General features: G+C 42.5%; 1 protein-coding gene across 1 annotated transcript in view; it reads right to left on the bottom strand.

Annotated features, from left to right (window-relative positions):
* ERBB4 (erb-b2 receptor tyrosine kinase 4) overlaps positions 1-17378 on the bottom strand; it is a 970081-nt gene that overhangs the window by 365180 nt on the left and 587523 nt on the right. Inside the window, exons 6-9 of the mRNA XM_019522894.1 lie at positions 15585-15703; positions 10651-10792; positions 5832-5945; positions 1992-2118 (exon numbers count right to left, since the gene is read on the bottom strand). Coding sequence (XP_019378439.1) covers positions 1992-2118; positions 5832-5945; positions 10651-10792; positions 15585-15703 — 502 coding nt within the window. The remainder of the gene's footprint in view (positions 1-1991; positions 2119-5831; positions 5946-10650; positions 10793-15584; positions 15704-17378) is intronic.

Here is a 17378-nt window from a genome sequence, read left to right as displayed (position 1 = left end):
TAGATGCACCCAGTGCTTACCTAAATCTAGAACAGAGCTTCTTTAAATCACTTTGATTTGGTTCCTTATCCATTCCTATGCTTTATCCCATGCTACATTAACCTTTCACACAGCAGTCCCTGCTTTGAAAGATGAGAAGACCATCTATGTAGTCATAACCTAAATTTGCTGGCTTATAATCATTGACCTCTGAAGTCCTAATCCAATTCCACTGAAGTTGTTGGGAAACTTTCCACTGATTTCAATGTGCTTTAGATGAGATGCTAAGTAAACAAGCACTTCAGCTTGATATCCAATCCAAATATCAGGAAATCAGGTGTCTTTTACCTCACCCTGTCAAGCTGTCTGAGGGCAAATCTATACCCTTGAGACATACTAAGGTTTACCAGTGTGAACCGGGTTCTGTACATGCCAAAAAAGAATAGAGTAACAATTGTTTGGTGTGCACTTAGGGTGCTTTCAGCATCATCATCAGACCTTATTTGTAAGTACCTAGTTACACACTAATGGCAGTTACATCACATTTTGGCATTTGGTACATGTCAGAAGAGAGTGAATGTGCAGATCTGCTTTCACCCCATGTCTCCGAGGCAGTAGAAACATACTCTGAGAGATCTCTCTTGCTATTGGCAATTCTATTTTTCTAGATACCAGAATATGTAGAAAGATTATGGAAAAATCCACAGCAATTAGGTATGTCAACAGTTTCAGATTAATTTGTTGTAGTTCAGTTAATGGTATCCTTCCATGATGTGAAGTTCCAAATGTGGATGTGGTGCAAGATATCAGATCTCAACATCCAGTGATGAAACCTCTAAGGAACCTACAGGTAAGATGCTAGAAGTTGACAGAAAGCTATACAATGATAGAACAAATTGAATACATATTTATTGTTCCTGCACGTGAAAATAGCTGCAGTACCTGACATAACGGAAAAACATTCCAAGTGTTTCACTGTGTTCATCCATTTGTAGGACGTTGTTCATTTTAATGGGGACCGCTATACCTCAAAGTGGCAAACTTAATTCACCACAGCTGATGATTGATGCTCACAAGAGGTCTGAATAAGTAAGGAGATCTAATCCTACTTTTATTTTACCAAGGCTAATTCTTTCAGGATGGATGACAGACAATGCAAGAGAGCTGGCAGATGCCTTGTATTTCACTGCTGTATCAAAAGAGAATTTTTTTGTCCAAGAAGCATCTCAGGTGGAAAAAAGATGCCCATTCTTACAGTGATATTGACATTAACTGTAACCAATAGTGCATCTAAATACAATCTAAAGTGCTGGTTGAGGTTACATTTTCAATTATATGTTAAAAATATGCTATAACTATTTTTTCCTTAAGAGTGGAAAAATTTAGATGTCAGTCAAACTTTACTTTTTAAAAAAATCTCTTCAGTTGTCCCTGAGCTTTTAATGGTGTTTAGATGCAAAATACAGATATGTATAAACTGAAACGCTGGATCTAAGCACTCTTTGGTATATGGGTAGTTGCAACTCACACCTGAATATGCATTTCATAGACAACTTATCTAATGGTCAAAGTCCATTGGGAAGTTTTTCAGTTTATGTATATTGTCATAGTCAGTGAAGCCACAGGGATCTGCTCCCAGATAAGCATCTGCATTTTGCAGATAAGGTAATTTTTAGTTCATGATAAGAAAGTCAATTGAAGCAAACCATTCTGTGCTTCCCAGCCTCTGAGAGGCTGTCCCTCCAATCCAGTCACAGGGCTCATAAAGTAATCTTATATTCCAGCCGTCTTTCCCTTTCTCACCGCAAACTTTCTTCTTTGTTCTTTCCTACGTAAAAGCTGAATGTAAGTTTCAAGCTGACAGAATCATCACTTCACAGAGTGAAGACAAAACCAATTTAGTTTGGAGCTTCTATTTAATCAGCCATTCCAGAAGCCACAAGTCAGAGATGTCCACAATTAATTCTCCCCTGCTGCAAAACCACAGTCTGCCACAAAGTTTTTGGACTTACCCATGAATCCCAGTGACAAGAAAAATCAGATTTCCATTGATCTTGGTGCAGTTTATGAACTTGTCAATGTTGCTGGAGTCCACAGTTTGAGCTGACACCAAACTCCCTGTGCCAATGCCATCACATGCTGCCAAGACAAAAAACATGTGAAAACAGCTAGTAAAAATGTTCAGTTAATCAAGAAATGTTCACTGTTTATTCACCTGAGAATTTATTTGCTTCAGAAATAGGCAAAATGGTTCTATTAATGGTTCAGAAGAGGGATGCTCAATAGGGGTGTGCAAAACAGGCCATATTGGATTCAGATTCAGCCTGAACCGGGGGACAGCAATTCGATTAGTTGATTTGGATCACTGTCCCGATTCATTTCGGCTGAATCTGAAGATTCGATGCTGATTCAGAGAATCAGCAGTTCGGCCACAGACACAGTTTTAAATAGTTTTTCTACACATCTTGAGGTACCTTGAGTAGCTTGTGAATACTAAGATGGTGGGGCAGATGGAGCATCCCACAGGAGTTGGGGGGGGGGGACGACCCATGTGCTAGGTGGCAGACCCAGAAGTGGACAGGAAGTACTTCTGGTCCACTTCCAGGTCCACCACTGAGTGCATGGGGGACACTCCCCACACCCCCCTGGCTTAGTGATCAGCCATGGGGGGGACCCTGGGTGCCCACCCAGACCCAGAAGGCACCAGTGGTTGAACTGGGGGGTGGGTCCCCTGTGCACACCGCAGTGCACCCAGAATTGGACCAGAAGTGCTTCAGGTCCACTCCAGGTCCACCACCAAACATGCTAGGGACCCCACCACACTCCCATAGGATGTTCTATGCGCCCCAGCATGTCAGCATTCACAAGTTGCTTGGTACCTTGAGGTTTGTAGAAAAAAATATATAAAGCTGTGTCTACGTCTGAATCATCAAATCTCTCCAAATTGATTCGGAGGTTCCAATTCGATTCAGAGGGATTAAAGAGTCTTCTGATTCAGTTCGGAGACTAGGCTGCCAAATCAGGCTGAATCTCTGCTGAATCAAATCAGCAAATGAAGCTTTGTAACAGCCTTAACGCTCAACCCCCCTACCTCCAGGTCACATCCAGCCCCCAGACCATGCAGTCAAGCCTGCAGGGGTCTGTACAAGTCCAAAAACTGGGTGGTGGGAGAAGTGATAGTACCAATTGCCATTCCACTGCCACCAAACTTTTAGATTTGTTGGAAGGTCCCAAGCAAGGTAATATGCTGGATTGGCAAGCATAGGTAGCCTGGGGCCCATCTGGGCACACACTGACTTTCTGGAGGCAGCATGGGGCTTGATCCAGTGGTGCAGGGCCCCAAGGAGGCAACACTGGCCAAGGAAAATAGGGAGGGGTCCCAATCTTTTGGCACAGGCCCCAGGGAGGTATACAGCTGAGAGAGGCAGTGCCAGGCTCCGATTGTGGGGCAAGTGGCTGGTGGCTGATGGAGATGGTACAGCACCATGATCTTGCAGCACAGGGCCCTAATCCAGGGGTATGGGGCCACGGAAGGAAGTGGGGTGCCTGATCCTGATACACAGGGTTTAATCCAGCCTGAGGATTGGTCCTGCACCACTCATTCAGCCTACAACCACAAAAGTTTAAATACCCTGGGTTCAGAACATTTGCCCATTCCTGAAAACAAACTTTTCAAGGTCTAAAAATATGGAATTTTAGGTATTTGCCCTTTAAGAAAGAAGTGCTAATGTTTCCCTTATTCCTCCTGAGCATCCAACTGACAAACAAGCTGTTAGCTGTTATGCAGCTGTTAGCAATACAGCTAGATGCTTCCCAGTGAGGCCCTTCCATTTAATTCAAAACTTGCATGCTCTGGCATATATGCTAGTCACCTGGGTACAGTGTCCCCTGATTACAGCTGGACAACACAGACAGCTACTTACATTAGACTCCAACATTGGCTTCTATCATTGCAGTATCTAAGCCCTTCTCACATAAACATAACAGTATTATCACTCTCCTCCTTCCCAATATATAGGGCTATGAGCTCAAATAGAAAATTGTGCACACAAGTGCCTGCATGTGGAAGTATATATTTGGGGAAGAGCTATTTATTGCATCTAGACTCAAGAAATAAATATTGAATTCAGTTTAGAATGCAATGAGACCATCTGCATTTAAATCAGCATGAGGCAGAGGTCCTTCTGTTTGTTTGCTTCCACCCCATGTGGCATTACTGTTTCGAGCTTGACCTCCTTGCTGCCTATTAAATTTCTTTACATGAAGCATCTGGTGTCTGCCTCTATTACAACAGGTACAGGAGAATGCCACAGGCTGGTGGTGGGGAAAACAGGTAGTGTTTTATTTCTATTGCTGCTGGTACCTTGTATTAAGAAAAAGATATGCATGACCCTCCCATTGATGACCTATTGGTAAAGAAAATGGAATGGGCATTACATTCAGAAGTTTCCTGGTAAGAGAAAGAGTCTTGGACCTCTCTCAATTCCACCAGAGGAAAGGAGAGAGCATTTTGTTTTTCTCAAGGTCAGGAACGATCTTTTAAGGAAGTGGAGCCCCCAAAAGCTGTAATTGGAGATATGGGATATCCCACAAAGATAACAATACAGTTAGTGGATGCTTATACAAGTTATATTTTTCACATGATCTGACCCCTGAATGCACTCTACAGCTGTTACATAACAAATGTTCATGGTTGCAGAGCATTTACAAAGGATGATCACACAACAAACTAACCCTCGATAAATCAGCTATTAGCAGAAGGTGCTCTAGAACACAGTGTGTTAGGGAACTTCTGTTCAGGTTCTTCTAAGGTTAATTTTTTCCATGGCCAGTGGCACCAGCCCAGCACCACCCTAAGGGATGTTACAGAGAGGAGAGAGTCTCCTCCCTGTGTAGCAAGAGAGGGAGAGGGAAGAAGAGGAAGCACATAGTTGCCAGCTGGGTTTTGCTATGGCCAGAGCTGGGAGTCAGGCTGGGGCCATGAGGCAAGGGGACAAGTGGGCAAGTGGGCTCTTCCCCCCCCCCTGCCCCCCCACCATATCTCCAGCCACAGCGAAGCCCAGCCAATAGCTATGCATTGCCATTGTCAAGATGCTCAAGCCAGGGATTGAGGAAGGGAGCCCCCTCCCACCGCACAGGCCAGTCCCAGCCTGGCTCCCCCAATACCCCAGTCAAGGTAGCTGGGGAGTCCCATGAGGCAATGGGGCTCCCTTCGTCTACCCCAGCTGCTGGCTCAGCTTTGCCATGCCTAGAGCTGAGGGTGAGGGTGAGGGTGAGGGTTTGGGCCAGGGAGAGGAGTGGTTTGGCAACTTCCTGAGAGGCTGCTGGAGCACCCCTGCGCACTGGCCAGGGCTGATACAGGCAAGCTTGAGTCCTGCTGACCCATCTGTTGAGTTGGGGGGGGAGGGGGAAGGAGGGGCTGTAACTCCTTCTTTGTGTAAAGCACCATGAGTTTGTGCCTCCCCTAAATGTCTGTAGGCACCCCGTGAATAGTGAGGGTTTTGGAACTCTTCCCCTATACGTTTCCCACAGATAAGCTTCAACTTGTATGAATATTAATACTAGCAACCATTAACGAAACCCTTACACTTTTATTCCTCTAAAAAGGATTTATAAAATATAGTAGTCTTGGCTTTTCCCAAAGAAGAAATGCATACGTTATCCATATTAACATATCACAGTGATAAACCTGAAATACATTAAATTTAGCCACCATGGTTTAATGTCTGTTAGCTGTTGCTACTGGATATTGTAAAACTTATTAATGAATAACATTTCATTTTTAAAAATTTGCTTTGCAATACAGCTATGCAGATTAATTCCAAGAAAAGCTATGATAAATTAACATCTACCTTTAGGACAAATGTCAGTGCAGGGTTTGCACATCTTAATACCATTTTCTTCAACCTCCATTTTGGAGCTGGGACAGGCACGTACGCAGGAGCTGGAATCCACCACAAAGTTATCTGGGGGAAAAAAAAAGGACAGTACTCAAAATGAGCCAATGTACTATGTAATCTTGAGACTGGTAATTTTGTACTCGGAAGATAAAAATAGTTTAATTATTGACTTAATGTTTTAATAGAGGGTAAAAATTTCAAAAGCACCTAAGTGATTTGGGAGCTTAAATCCCATTTGGAAAAAGGGATCAAATATGACAGCTGAGGACCCATGGAAGTTAATGAGACTGAAGTTCTCCTATGAACCTAAGTCACTAAGGATTTACACTAAGTCTACATTTTAATAGTTTTATCCATTACCGTTTTGCCAAACGGTGTGAAGATAATTTATTTTCTATCCAATTACTGAAATTTCATAGATTTCACAGATTCCATAGGCATTAGGGCTGGAAGGGACCTCTCAAGATCATCAGGTCCAACACCCTGCCCAAAGGGCAGGCAGTCAGCTGGGGTCAAATGATCCCAGCAAGATAGATATTCAAGTGTTTCCTAAAGGAATCCAGAGTAGGTGCCTGCACCACCTCTGGGGGGAATCTATTCCAGGCCCTGGGGACTCAGACAGTAAATAAGTTTTTCCTTATGTCCAGCCTAAAACTGTCTTCTAAGAGTTTGTGACTCTTGGACCATGTCTTCCTATGGGGTGCCCTGGTGAACAGATTTCTCCCAGTTCCCAGTGCACACCATTATATACTTATAGGTTTATAGGCTGCCACCAAGAAAAATTACCTGTCTTGATCTCAAAAGACTGTGTGAAATCAGAGGTGTGCCTACAATACCGATCACCCATGTTTCTTTTCATGAGAGGAGCACAAGTGGAAAGAAGCACTAGAAAAGACTTAATTTCAAATATCTTAAACTTTCAGGGGAAAAATCATGAATTATTAAAGAATAATAAAGAATTAAGAGGAGGGAAGAGCCTATATGCCAATTAACTTTCATTTTCATAATGAACAAGTATAAGGGGCATCATTAAAATAGTGGAGAGCAATGGGACTACTCTGGTAAGTAACACATATTCTCAGTTTAAGCGAGGTGGAAGAATCTAACCCTAGCTTTTAAAGTTACTTTAGCCCTTAATATTTCTGACAATCATTGTGGTCTTCCCTATTACAACTATGGGAAATACTGTACAAATTGAAATTCTGAGTCTGGTTTGGGCTGAATTAAGGTTCCATTTATAAGGGTTTGCTTTCTCTCATCATACTTATGCTTTGGTTAGCAAGAGACAATACTCACAGAACTTGGTGGAGGGAGGAAGAGAAAAACTAAACATTGTCTTTTTAGTGGACAACAGGCTGTCAGAAATTATGAGGACCAGATAAGAATGCACATGTTGGCTGATAGACCACAGAGAATTGTGCTTATTTATAACTTACTTGGGCACCTTTTAAAAGAAAGGATTAATTTCAATAATATTTTCAGAAGCATACAGATGTACCTATCTAGGACAGGATGGCTCAGAGAAGGCCAGTGGCAACATTTTGTAATACTCACTACTCCCCTTCTATAAAGAAAAAGCATCACAATCTATTAGGCCTGTGCAAAGCAGCAAGTATTTGTTTTGGATACAGATTTGGCTGATTTGGAGGGACATAAATTCAATTTGGTGATTTGAATCACTGTCCCAATTTGATTTGGCTGATTCAGAGATTCGGCCATAGACTATAATGGGGAATCACTAAAATACCTGTAACTTTTTCATTGTTTTGCAAATTCGGATGATAACAGCAGGGATGGTATCCTCTTCTGAAGGCATAAAGCCTGGCAAGTTTGAAGGAGATAAATAAAGGGGTTTCTGTGAAAATGCACCTCAAACCGTTCAAAGCAAAACTTGTATCACTTGTGTGTGTTAAGGCAGAGTGGGTGTGGCGAAGTGGGGCTCCCTGCCTAGACATAGTGCTAGGTTCGCCATTAGGCATGCCACCCACCTGACTCTCCTGCCATTCCTTGTTCTTAATTAATTAATAGTTGTTAATTAAGGCAGGAGGCTGCCCATTTTATGCCCTGATGCCAGGGGGTGCTATCTGCAGCTCCAAACCTCCCCTACACCGCAGCCCATGCCTCACAGATGGCATCCAGATGTTTGTCACACCAGCCCCACACTGGGCTCCAGAATCCTTCTGTCACAACCCTCCTTTGATCTCTCCACTCAGGCAGCCTATTCTGCCATCATTCAGGCTGCTCAGCTCCCTGTAGCTATTCCTCTCTTGGGCATGGTCCCCCCAGGACCTTCAGCCACACAGGCCCTGGCCTCACCTCCAAGAACCCAGGCCCCCAGCTCTGGGCGTCCCTCACTGTAGGCCCCTGGCCCTTTTGACCTCTCTGGTCCTGGCCCCAGCACTGACCAGTCAAGGGGGCACTCTACCTCCAGCCTCACTAGCCCCACACTCTCTCCAGGACCACCTTCCTTGATGTGAGGAGCTGGGGTACCTTACACCATGACTGGTACTCCAGGGTCTCACAGGGGACTCTCACTCCCCCCCTTGGAGCAGCAGGTCATGGTGCTACCCTGAGACCTTACATTCAACCCACACTTGGTCGCCTCACAGTGGAGGACTTACCAGGGTCATGACTCACCACTCTGACTCTGGGGTTGATTCCCCTTCACTTGGCCTCTGGCCCAAACCTCGGCCTCAGGTGTCCAAAGGCTTACCTGGGCCTGCTCCCCTTACTTGAGACTCCACATTACCCCCCTCACATGGGGCCCCAGGTCTCGACCCCTCACTTGGGGCTACCCCATCACTGGGGCTCCCCACCACCCCCTCACTTGGGGCTACAGATCTTGGCCCCCTTCACTTGGGCTACCCCCTCACTGGGGTCTTAATTTCTGCCCACCTCACTCAGGGCTCCAGACTACCCCCTCACTTGGGACCACAGGGTTTCACTCCTTGGTGGGCTCAGGTGGCCATAGCTGTGCCTGGCGCCAACTTCCCCTCTCAGGGTCTTGCACTCCCACAGGGTGCAGGAGCCTGCAGCTGTGCCTGGCCCCAACTACCTCTGGTGGTATGCAAAACCCAACTGAAGGTGAGGGCTAGGGTTAGGGTTAAGGCACCCCTACCCACCTTTCACTGGGGTGATAACTGGCCTGGCATTTCCTAAGGGCTCCTGTGCCACTGAGAACCCCACCACGCCACCCACTCCCAGCAGAGTGCAGTTTTAGGTTATGCCCAGGACCAGGAGCCTCCTAACTACCCCCTAGAGTTCCTCCATCACCTCCAGGATGTTCCAGAAGCCCTGAAGCCAGGTAATGTTACTGCCTTCCCATCCAGCAGGGAACTGAGCTCTTTATATAGGCAGCCAGAGATCTAAAATGGCTGCCCTAAACAAGCACCTGCTGGCTGCTTAGCTTTGGTCTTAAAGTGACAGGCACCAACAGTGCCCAGCCACACACCTTCCCCCTTTAAATGGTACCTAGGGGGTTTCCCCTGCTGCTGCTCCAAAGCAGGCTCCCACTAGAGCCTGTGGGAGCCCCCCAAGTGGTAAGCACCCTCAAAGTGCTCTGCCACAGTGGGATGAAAATGGTAGCCTCTCGTGCAGGCATGAAGGTTTCCTGCAAGCCTTCCAAATCTCTGAATCTCTCCAAATTGATTCAGAGGCTTCCAATTCAATTTGGACCTTTTCATGGGTCTCCAGTTTCAGTTTGGATTTGGAGATTTGGCTGCTGAATCAGACCAAATCTCCTCCAAATCGAATCAGCTACCAAAGCTTCACACATCCCTGCTATCTATCTACCACCTGATGCCAAATGGTTTATTTATATTTTCCTGGCACCTATGAGTGGAGTCAGTGGATATGTTAACTGACCTCCTCATTTAACTCTCAAGGGGAATTTTGCTGGAATCCTGTCCAATTATTGTACATGTGGACTGGGAGAAGGGAATAGCTCTGTAGCCCTGGGCAGGTATTTTTTCTTTCCTTCTATCTAACCAATGTTTCTGAGGATGGCTATTATTTTCAACTGTACCTAGCTGATAGGTCTGGAATAAAAACTGTTCAGAATCTCACTGAATCTAGTACTAAGGTACAAACCAATACTGCATATTCCTTAGAGATGTCACTTTAGAGTACACTATTGTACAACACCTTTATTAAACACCTCAACATTAGAGTAAAAGGTTGGATGCAAAGCTAGCAAGTCAGCTCATTTCTGAAGTAGGTAGAAGAAGGATAAGAACTAGCTACACAGCATCAGGTTTGGGGAAAAAAATAATCCTCCTCAGTAAGTAAGGTCTGTCAAACACATAATTTGTATAAACAAGTCATTTACTAAAACTGAAATCCTACCTCTACATAACCATTTTAATTTAGAATAGTCTTCTGAATTACTCAAAGCATACTTTCTAAGATTATGGAGACTGAATAAAACCAAAAATATTTGAGTGCTAGACAAAGTCTGAAAACTAGTGAAATTGCAGCTTTTTTTTTTGTCTTGTGGGAGTTTTATGTTTGTTTTTTTGAATGTTGGCTCTATTATTGGGCATTTGCAAAATGTCAGCTTCCAAAAATGTCATTCTGCTTGATTAACACATAACTTCAAACTGTTACTGCTAAACAGCAGAGTTGGAATGATTAGCCCTATCAGGCTATTCATTCAGCTCCAACCTTAACATTACTTCATAATAGTCTCTAAAAAAAGGGTTTTGTTCACAAGGAATTGCACACCATGCACTTCACTGATATTGGGGAATAAAGCAGGCATCAGGTAACTTACGTGGACATTTTTTGACACAAAAAGCTCCATAGGTGTACTTGGCATTATGATTGTGCTCCAGCTGAAAGGTGGTGGGATTGTAGACAAAAGTCTGGGGGCACTGAGTGACACACGCTCCACTGTCATTGAAATTCATGCAAGCCTGAAATATAAGAAATCAACTGATCATGCGGTGCTTTCTCGATTTACTTACTTTAGACCAGTACCCAGTCTATTCACTAACTACAGAGGTACTGTTGCAGCAATTAGGCGTGGGTGCATAGTTTTTAAGCTTTGTTTTTCCACTTAGGTTTCTTCTTAAGATCTTAACGAAACCTGGATTTGTTATAAAAGACATTTTGAGCCCCTAAAACATCATTTTAGAAATGCAACAATCTTAATACATGTTATAAAAGGAAACATTATTTTTTCACTATTATTCTCACCATTAGCAACAAATTAATTGCAAACTTGACAGGCAGTTCCAAATTTCCCAACAGTGAACTGTTATTTAAGCTGCTCATGTCCGGCTGAACATGCACTAATGATCTGTGCTTTAGCAGGCCAACCTTCTGATCTCTTAAGGCAGGAATCTGAAGTCCAGCAGAGGACTGAAACTCCCAATTAGGCAGCAATAGGGATACGATTTTTTCTTTAAGCTAGCACAGGATGGGGTCATTTCCCTAAGTAACAAATTTAATGAGGTCAGTTGCTTCACACACTGAGAAGAGAAAATAGTACTTTGTATCACTCAACATCCCAACTCAACCACACACTCCAGACAGAGGACAAGGCAATGACAGATAAAGAATCAAGTAGATAGGTAAAAAGGGTAGAAGAATGTAAGTAAAATAATTGACTGTTCTGGCTGGCCATTGCCCATTCAAGAAAACACTGATTTCTGCATTTCTTATAATCGAGTGTCCTGTCTATTATACTAACTACAATTTAGGAACAAACTTTGAGAACAAATTGTCTGAGTCAGGAAAATCCCGTGTAGTTTCAATTTTCAATAAAATGTTTCTGCATAGAAAACAATTTGAGCTACTCCAGCACATTCCTGATCTGCTCTTGTCTGCATCTTTAGCAATCATAGCTACAGGATGATGTTTCCCCATGGAGAACACAACATATTTATACCAGTCTAATGTGCTTTTTCACTGGTATAAATATAGAACAGACACACAATATACAGCTTAACATTGATGTAAGGCAATCCAATCTAAAGTAAAGTTGTCACATGTCCATAGCTCTGGGCTATTTCAGGCTAGAATAGCAGCTACCTGTTCAACTCTTCTCTTGATACCTGCTTGCAAAGCATGGTAATATCACCTATTGAGGGTAGCTACCTCTGGAGAGATGACTGTCCTTCTTCTCTGGACACTAATGTGAAGTGTACAAATTGATATATGTTATACCATTGTAAATCCCCAACACCATCTAACTCAACTTCTAGAAGGTACAACACACTCTGGTCCAGCCATTCCCAAGCATGCCCTCCCACCTGCTCTTGCTGACACTCTCCGAACCCAGAAACATGTTGGTGAAGACACCTGTGGGGGTGGGGAAGTCTCTTGTAGCTAATCTCGAGGCTTTGGTATTCAGTGTACTTGACAGCAGCTTCTGAGAGTTCCCTGGGACCGTCTTTATCAGTGTATTTCTGGCCTTGGATCATGTATAGGTGTGCTTGGGGCTACTGTGGTATAGACATGCCTTTAGTCCCTAAGTAGAGTTTTGATCCAAAGTCCACTGATGTCAGTAAGAGTCTTGACACTAACTTTATTGACTTTGGATCAGGCCCTAAAAGAAAAGCTGTATTTCACAAACTTATTTCAACCCCAGACCTAAGAGCATCTTCAAATCCTTGCAAGTAATTATGATGAAATAGTCATGCCAGGAGATGCATATTATCTTGTGTTCAAAATGTGTGCAGAGGAGGATGAGTGAACTTAATCTGGCAATATTAAACACATATTTACAACACAATGATATTACAGGCTTTCAGAAGCCGCCATAATATGCCAAAGGATTTCTTAATGCATCATAAACTATAGTTTTGTTTATTAATAAATACTAATTTACTTTGCTTCCTCAACACATTTTCTATATCCACTGTTGTCTTAGCAAGTACTTTATCATAAACATGACAATCCTCTGATGATGACTTAGTAAATACATAATCAGAATGAGGCATACCAATGAAACATTACTCAAAGAGATGACACCTTCCAGGAAGAATCTATTAAAATCCAATCTAGAAGACTCAGGAAGTTTTAATTTATGACTCTAAAACTTCATGTACATTTATAATTGTTTCACTAACATATGCAAAGCTTACAGTGATTGTTTCTAAATGCACCTATATGCATATGAAAGCAAAGCAACATGCATAGGAAAAACGAAGGCATTCAAGTTAGTTAAAAGTAAATAGCAGTAGTTTTAACAAAACCACAAACTGGTGTCTGTATGTGCCCTCCACTGCAGCCTAAAGTGTTACTTCTTGTCTGGTACATGAAAAGAAATTAATCAGAATGAAAGGATTTTGATTTACCCTTTACATTACTCTAGGGACTTTGTTTAAATCAGAATCAGCCCTTAGGTGTTTTCGCATTGGATCAGCACAAACATACCAACGTGATTTTTAGCAAAGACATTTTCATAATTGCTACAATGATGCTGCAGAAAAATGTGAAGTATTCAATACCTAATAGAAATTATATTTTCTTCATGGTGTGGTGCTAGTGATACTACTGCAATACTGCTAGGGCCTTTGAAGATTTCAGGGAAGATAGCTCTGAGCATAATGCAACAGATAAAGATTCAAATGATTTGGGGTCAGTCCATGGGCAGAACCACAGATATCTGACAGCAACTTGAGCAAGTTGCTCTGTATGTGAAATGGGGATATAGTAATAGACCCCCGGATAAAGGAACTATTTCATAAAATCTTTGGGAGCAGCGACTGTTGCATTCTATTTAACTTTGAATTAGGTCCACTATGTGTACAGACAGATGTTTGGAGAGGTTAGAGAGAGGTTAGATAATGTTAAAAATGGCCACCCGATTTAACTTAGTTCACCCAGGTGCAAACCCTACATTTAGATTCCTAGTTACGTCTAGCTAAGTGTGAACTGTAGAGAAGGTCAGGAAGGTTAGACTTGTCTAAAAATGGCCAACCCAATCTAAGTTAACTGTACCTCAGAGGTAGTCTAATTTAGATGGGTTCCTGCGATGGGTTCAGCAAGACTGACTTAGCTGAACTTCTGTACAGTTCCCAGCACAGTGCCCGCCCCAGGGCTGCATTTTTCCTACCCCCTCACAGGCCCACCAAGCCCCTCATCCCACAAGGCACTTTCAGTGTTGGTTTTACCAGTGTTTGCCAGTGCTGGCAGCTGAGGAAGTAAGACAGGATGGGGAGAGTGGCAGGCAGGACTGCCGGGTTGCTGTTCATCTAGGGCTGAGGGGGAGCTAGGGGGATAAAAATAGTCCCTGGTCCCAGGGGCTGGGAAAGAGAGCACCCCCCATTGTCCCCCAACCCTCCCCCACTGACACTGCTAGCCTTCTAATTTCCTTAAACCCTCTTGGACCCTACCAACCCCTCCCATGAACCGTACTAACTTCCTGATCCCCCAAAGATCCCCATGGACCCCTCTTGCTCCCCCGATCCTCCCAACAAACCCCACTCCAATACCACCAACCCTCCATGGACTCCACTTGCCCTTGTTCTCTTGACCCACCACAACTAGCCTCACCATCCCAACTTACCTTAGATCAGATGGCCATTACATAACTCAGTGTAACCTATCCTTAACCTCCCTGAATGTCTGCATGCACCCTGTGTATACATTCTCTATCAAGGTTCAATAAAGCACTAATCACTGTTGCCTGCTTCATTAACTAGTCATAGCTGTCACTATGCTGCATTCCCAAAGTACCTGAAACCACAGAGTAGCATCAGGACGGAACTTTTAGGTAGGCTACAGAAGCACAGGCACTTACTACTCAGAGATTTGCATGCCAGTGACAGATGGATAACAGTTCTGATTCATGCCTTTGTAACAGCTCATTACTATTTTGTTATAATACAAAACATATAAGATTGTGCATGCCAAAAATCTACTAATGGGTTTTCCTTATGTTACGTAACAGATTTTTGAAGAAGCCTCAGAGTTCAGCTCTCAATTCAATGAAAGTGCCACCCTCTGTCCTTGTAGAATTGTCTAGGCTCATTCAGAACATGTCTTGAAATGACTGGCACAAACTTAAATATGTACTCAGCATTTGCACCTGTCCGGGCAGTATGTCCATTATTAGGGGCAAAGGCTGCTTTCTCATTTATAAAAAACAGTCGACTGAAAATGGGATTAATTTGGTCAATGGCCTATATGTTTAGATTGTCTATTTGGAAAAGTTAAACTCTCCTAATTTATTTTAAGAACTTTCCATTTAAAAAAATATTGTGTGCATAGGAGGTTAAGCAGATTGGAAACTACTTTCTTTATAGCACTTCTGCAAAGCACATCATAGATGAATGGTTGAGTTTTTTCACTAAAGTTTGGGAAACACCTTTATCACAAAAGTTAATCTGTATTCTTAACTTTCAGAAAAAAAGCATACAAAGCAGAATTAACAAACCCTAAATTCAAATGGCAAATTCCTTACCTTCTATAAAAGTTAATTTTAGACAAATAAAAGATAAAAATCACACAGATTAGCATATAAATAGTTCCCAATCTGTAATTGTAAATCTCGCAAATCTTTTGATGGGTAATGTAAACTGATACGTAATGTAAATGAAATGGAAAAATGCAAAATGAAAAAATTTTCACCTAAAATCTATAAAACTACACACAGTACATTAAAGTTGACAAAAGTCATGAATTCCATGGATTAAAGCATACAAACTTGCACTGCAGATGGTGCAATGAGGGAAATGAGAAAACTCCCAAACTTACAAAACAATCAGTGTCTTTAGGTCCAGAACAACCTCCAGCACATTCCCGATGGCAACAGTCACTGACATAAGGCCCGTAGCATCGTCCATCACATTGCTCTGCACACACTGTCTTTGTTACTGGAAAGGACAGAGAAACCAGCTGTGTCAGAATCAGAGCTAAAAACAAAATGATTTAAACTAATCCGAGAAATGTAATAATTATTTAAATCAGTGGTTCCCAATCTGTGGCATCGGTACCTCAGTGGTATGTGTTAACAGATTTATTATAATTACTTTATATGACAAAAATTTGCTGGCGGGACTTAATGACGAACTGAAGCATTTGCTAGTGGTACTTAAGGTTGTATCATTTTAAATTGGTGGCACGCAATCTGTCAGAGTTTGGGAAGCATTGATTTAAACCAAAGAAGGGCATAAAATTACTAACACATTAAAAAACTTAACAGACAACAGAATATTAAGAAATCAGATTGTTTTATATCACTGTCTGCAAGCCAGAGATCACTCATGCCCTCTATAATACACCTTCTGCATAAGGATGTGAAAATCCTTAGTTGATAGGATAGGCATGTCTGGGTTTCTGGAATATGGTTCTTTTAACTTTGGAAAGTCAGAAGAAATACTGAATCTTTAATCCTCAAAGAATTAGAAAAGGTTGATGAAAGAAAAGTCAATAAAATCCCTCTATTTTGATATTATTGGGTTTTAATGCCCCTCTTCTCCCCCCCTCCCCCCCATGAGAAGTTACAGGACTGGGTAATATGTAGCAATTCAGAATCAGTCTGGTAATCTTAGAACCAGATTTCATTTTTAGCTATCCTTTACCTAGTCACTATGATGAACAGGTTTAAACAGAATAAAATACAAGTCCTATACTATGAACATGTCTGGAAACATGCCACTCTAGTACTTGGCCTCCTTTCATAAATACTATACTCTAGCTTGAATCACAGAAGGCACCTTATATACTGACTAACTCATTCAGAGAGACATGAGCTTTCATAGGAGCAGCCTACTTTGTTAGATGCTGTGAATGGATTTGCAGATGCATTGTAGAATAATGACTGTGCTCAGCCATTTTAAACCTACTGACTTAGGTAGGCTTGCAGTATAGCGACAACCTTGCTGGGCAGCAGTGCTCTCAAACACACCACACTACTCTGTCTCCCAAAGCAGAAACAAAGTGGCTACATCAATGCAACACAGTTAATTGGCATAGAGGGTACTAATTAGCACCGTCATTCAACATTACTAATTAGCCCACCTGAAGAACCATGAGAATGTGTCTCCACTGCTTCCTGTTTAGAATGCATCTCCTGCAGAGCAATGCCGCATGTTTGAAGGCACCCCTGCTGTCAGAGTGAGTTTTCTGTGTAGATATCCCTCTGAGATATCCATTATCTCAATTTACAACAAGGATTCAGGTGACCCAGTGAGTTAGGAACAAACCAATTATCTTCTATTTCTCTTCATTACGTATCACCATATCACTTAAAATATAAGCTGCTGTAGCACTTACACAAGGCATGCCAACCTACAGGACAAATAATTTACAAACTGACTTCATTGCCACTAGAATTTGGTCACGTCATCAAAAAAAAAAAAAGTTTCATAGTTTCTAGGGTCAGAAGGGACCTGAGCAGATCATCTAGTCCAACCCCCTGCCATGGCAGGAAAGAGTACAGGGGTCAAACGACCCCAGCAAGGTGTTCATCTAACCTCCTCTTAAAAACCCCTAGGGTAGGAGCCTCCACCACCTCTCTTGGAAGTTGGTTCCAGACCCTAGCTGCCC

This window comes from Gavialis gangeticus, unplaced genomic scaffold, assembly GCF_001723915.1.
Source record: "Gavialis gangeticus isolate Ggan-Ray unplaced genomic scaffold, GavGan_comp1, whole genome shotgun sequence".
Classification (NCBI taxonomy): domain Eukaryota; kingdom Metazoa; phylum Chordata; order Crocodylia; family Gavialidae; genus Gavialis; species Gavialis gangeticus.
Note: the sequence above shows the minus strand (reverse complement) of the source record. Positions and strands in the feature narration are given on the sequence as shown.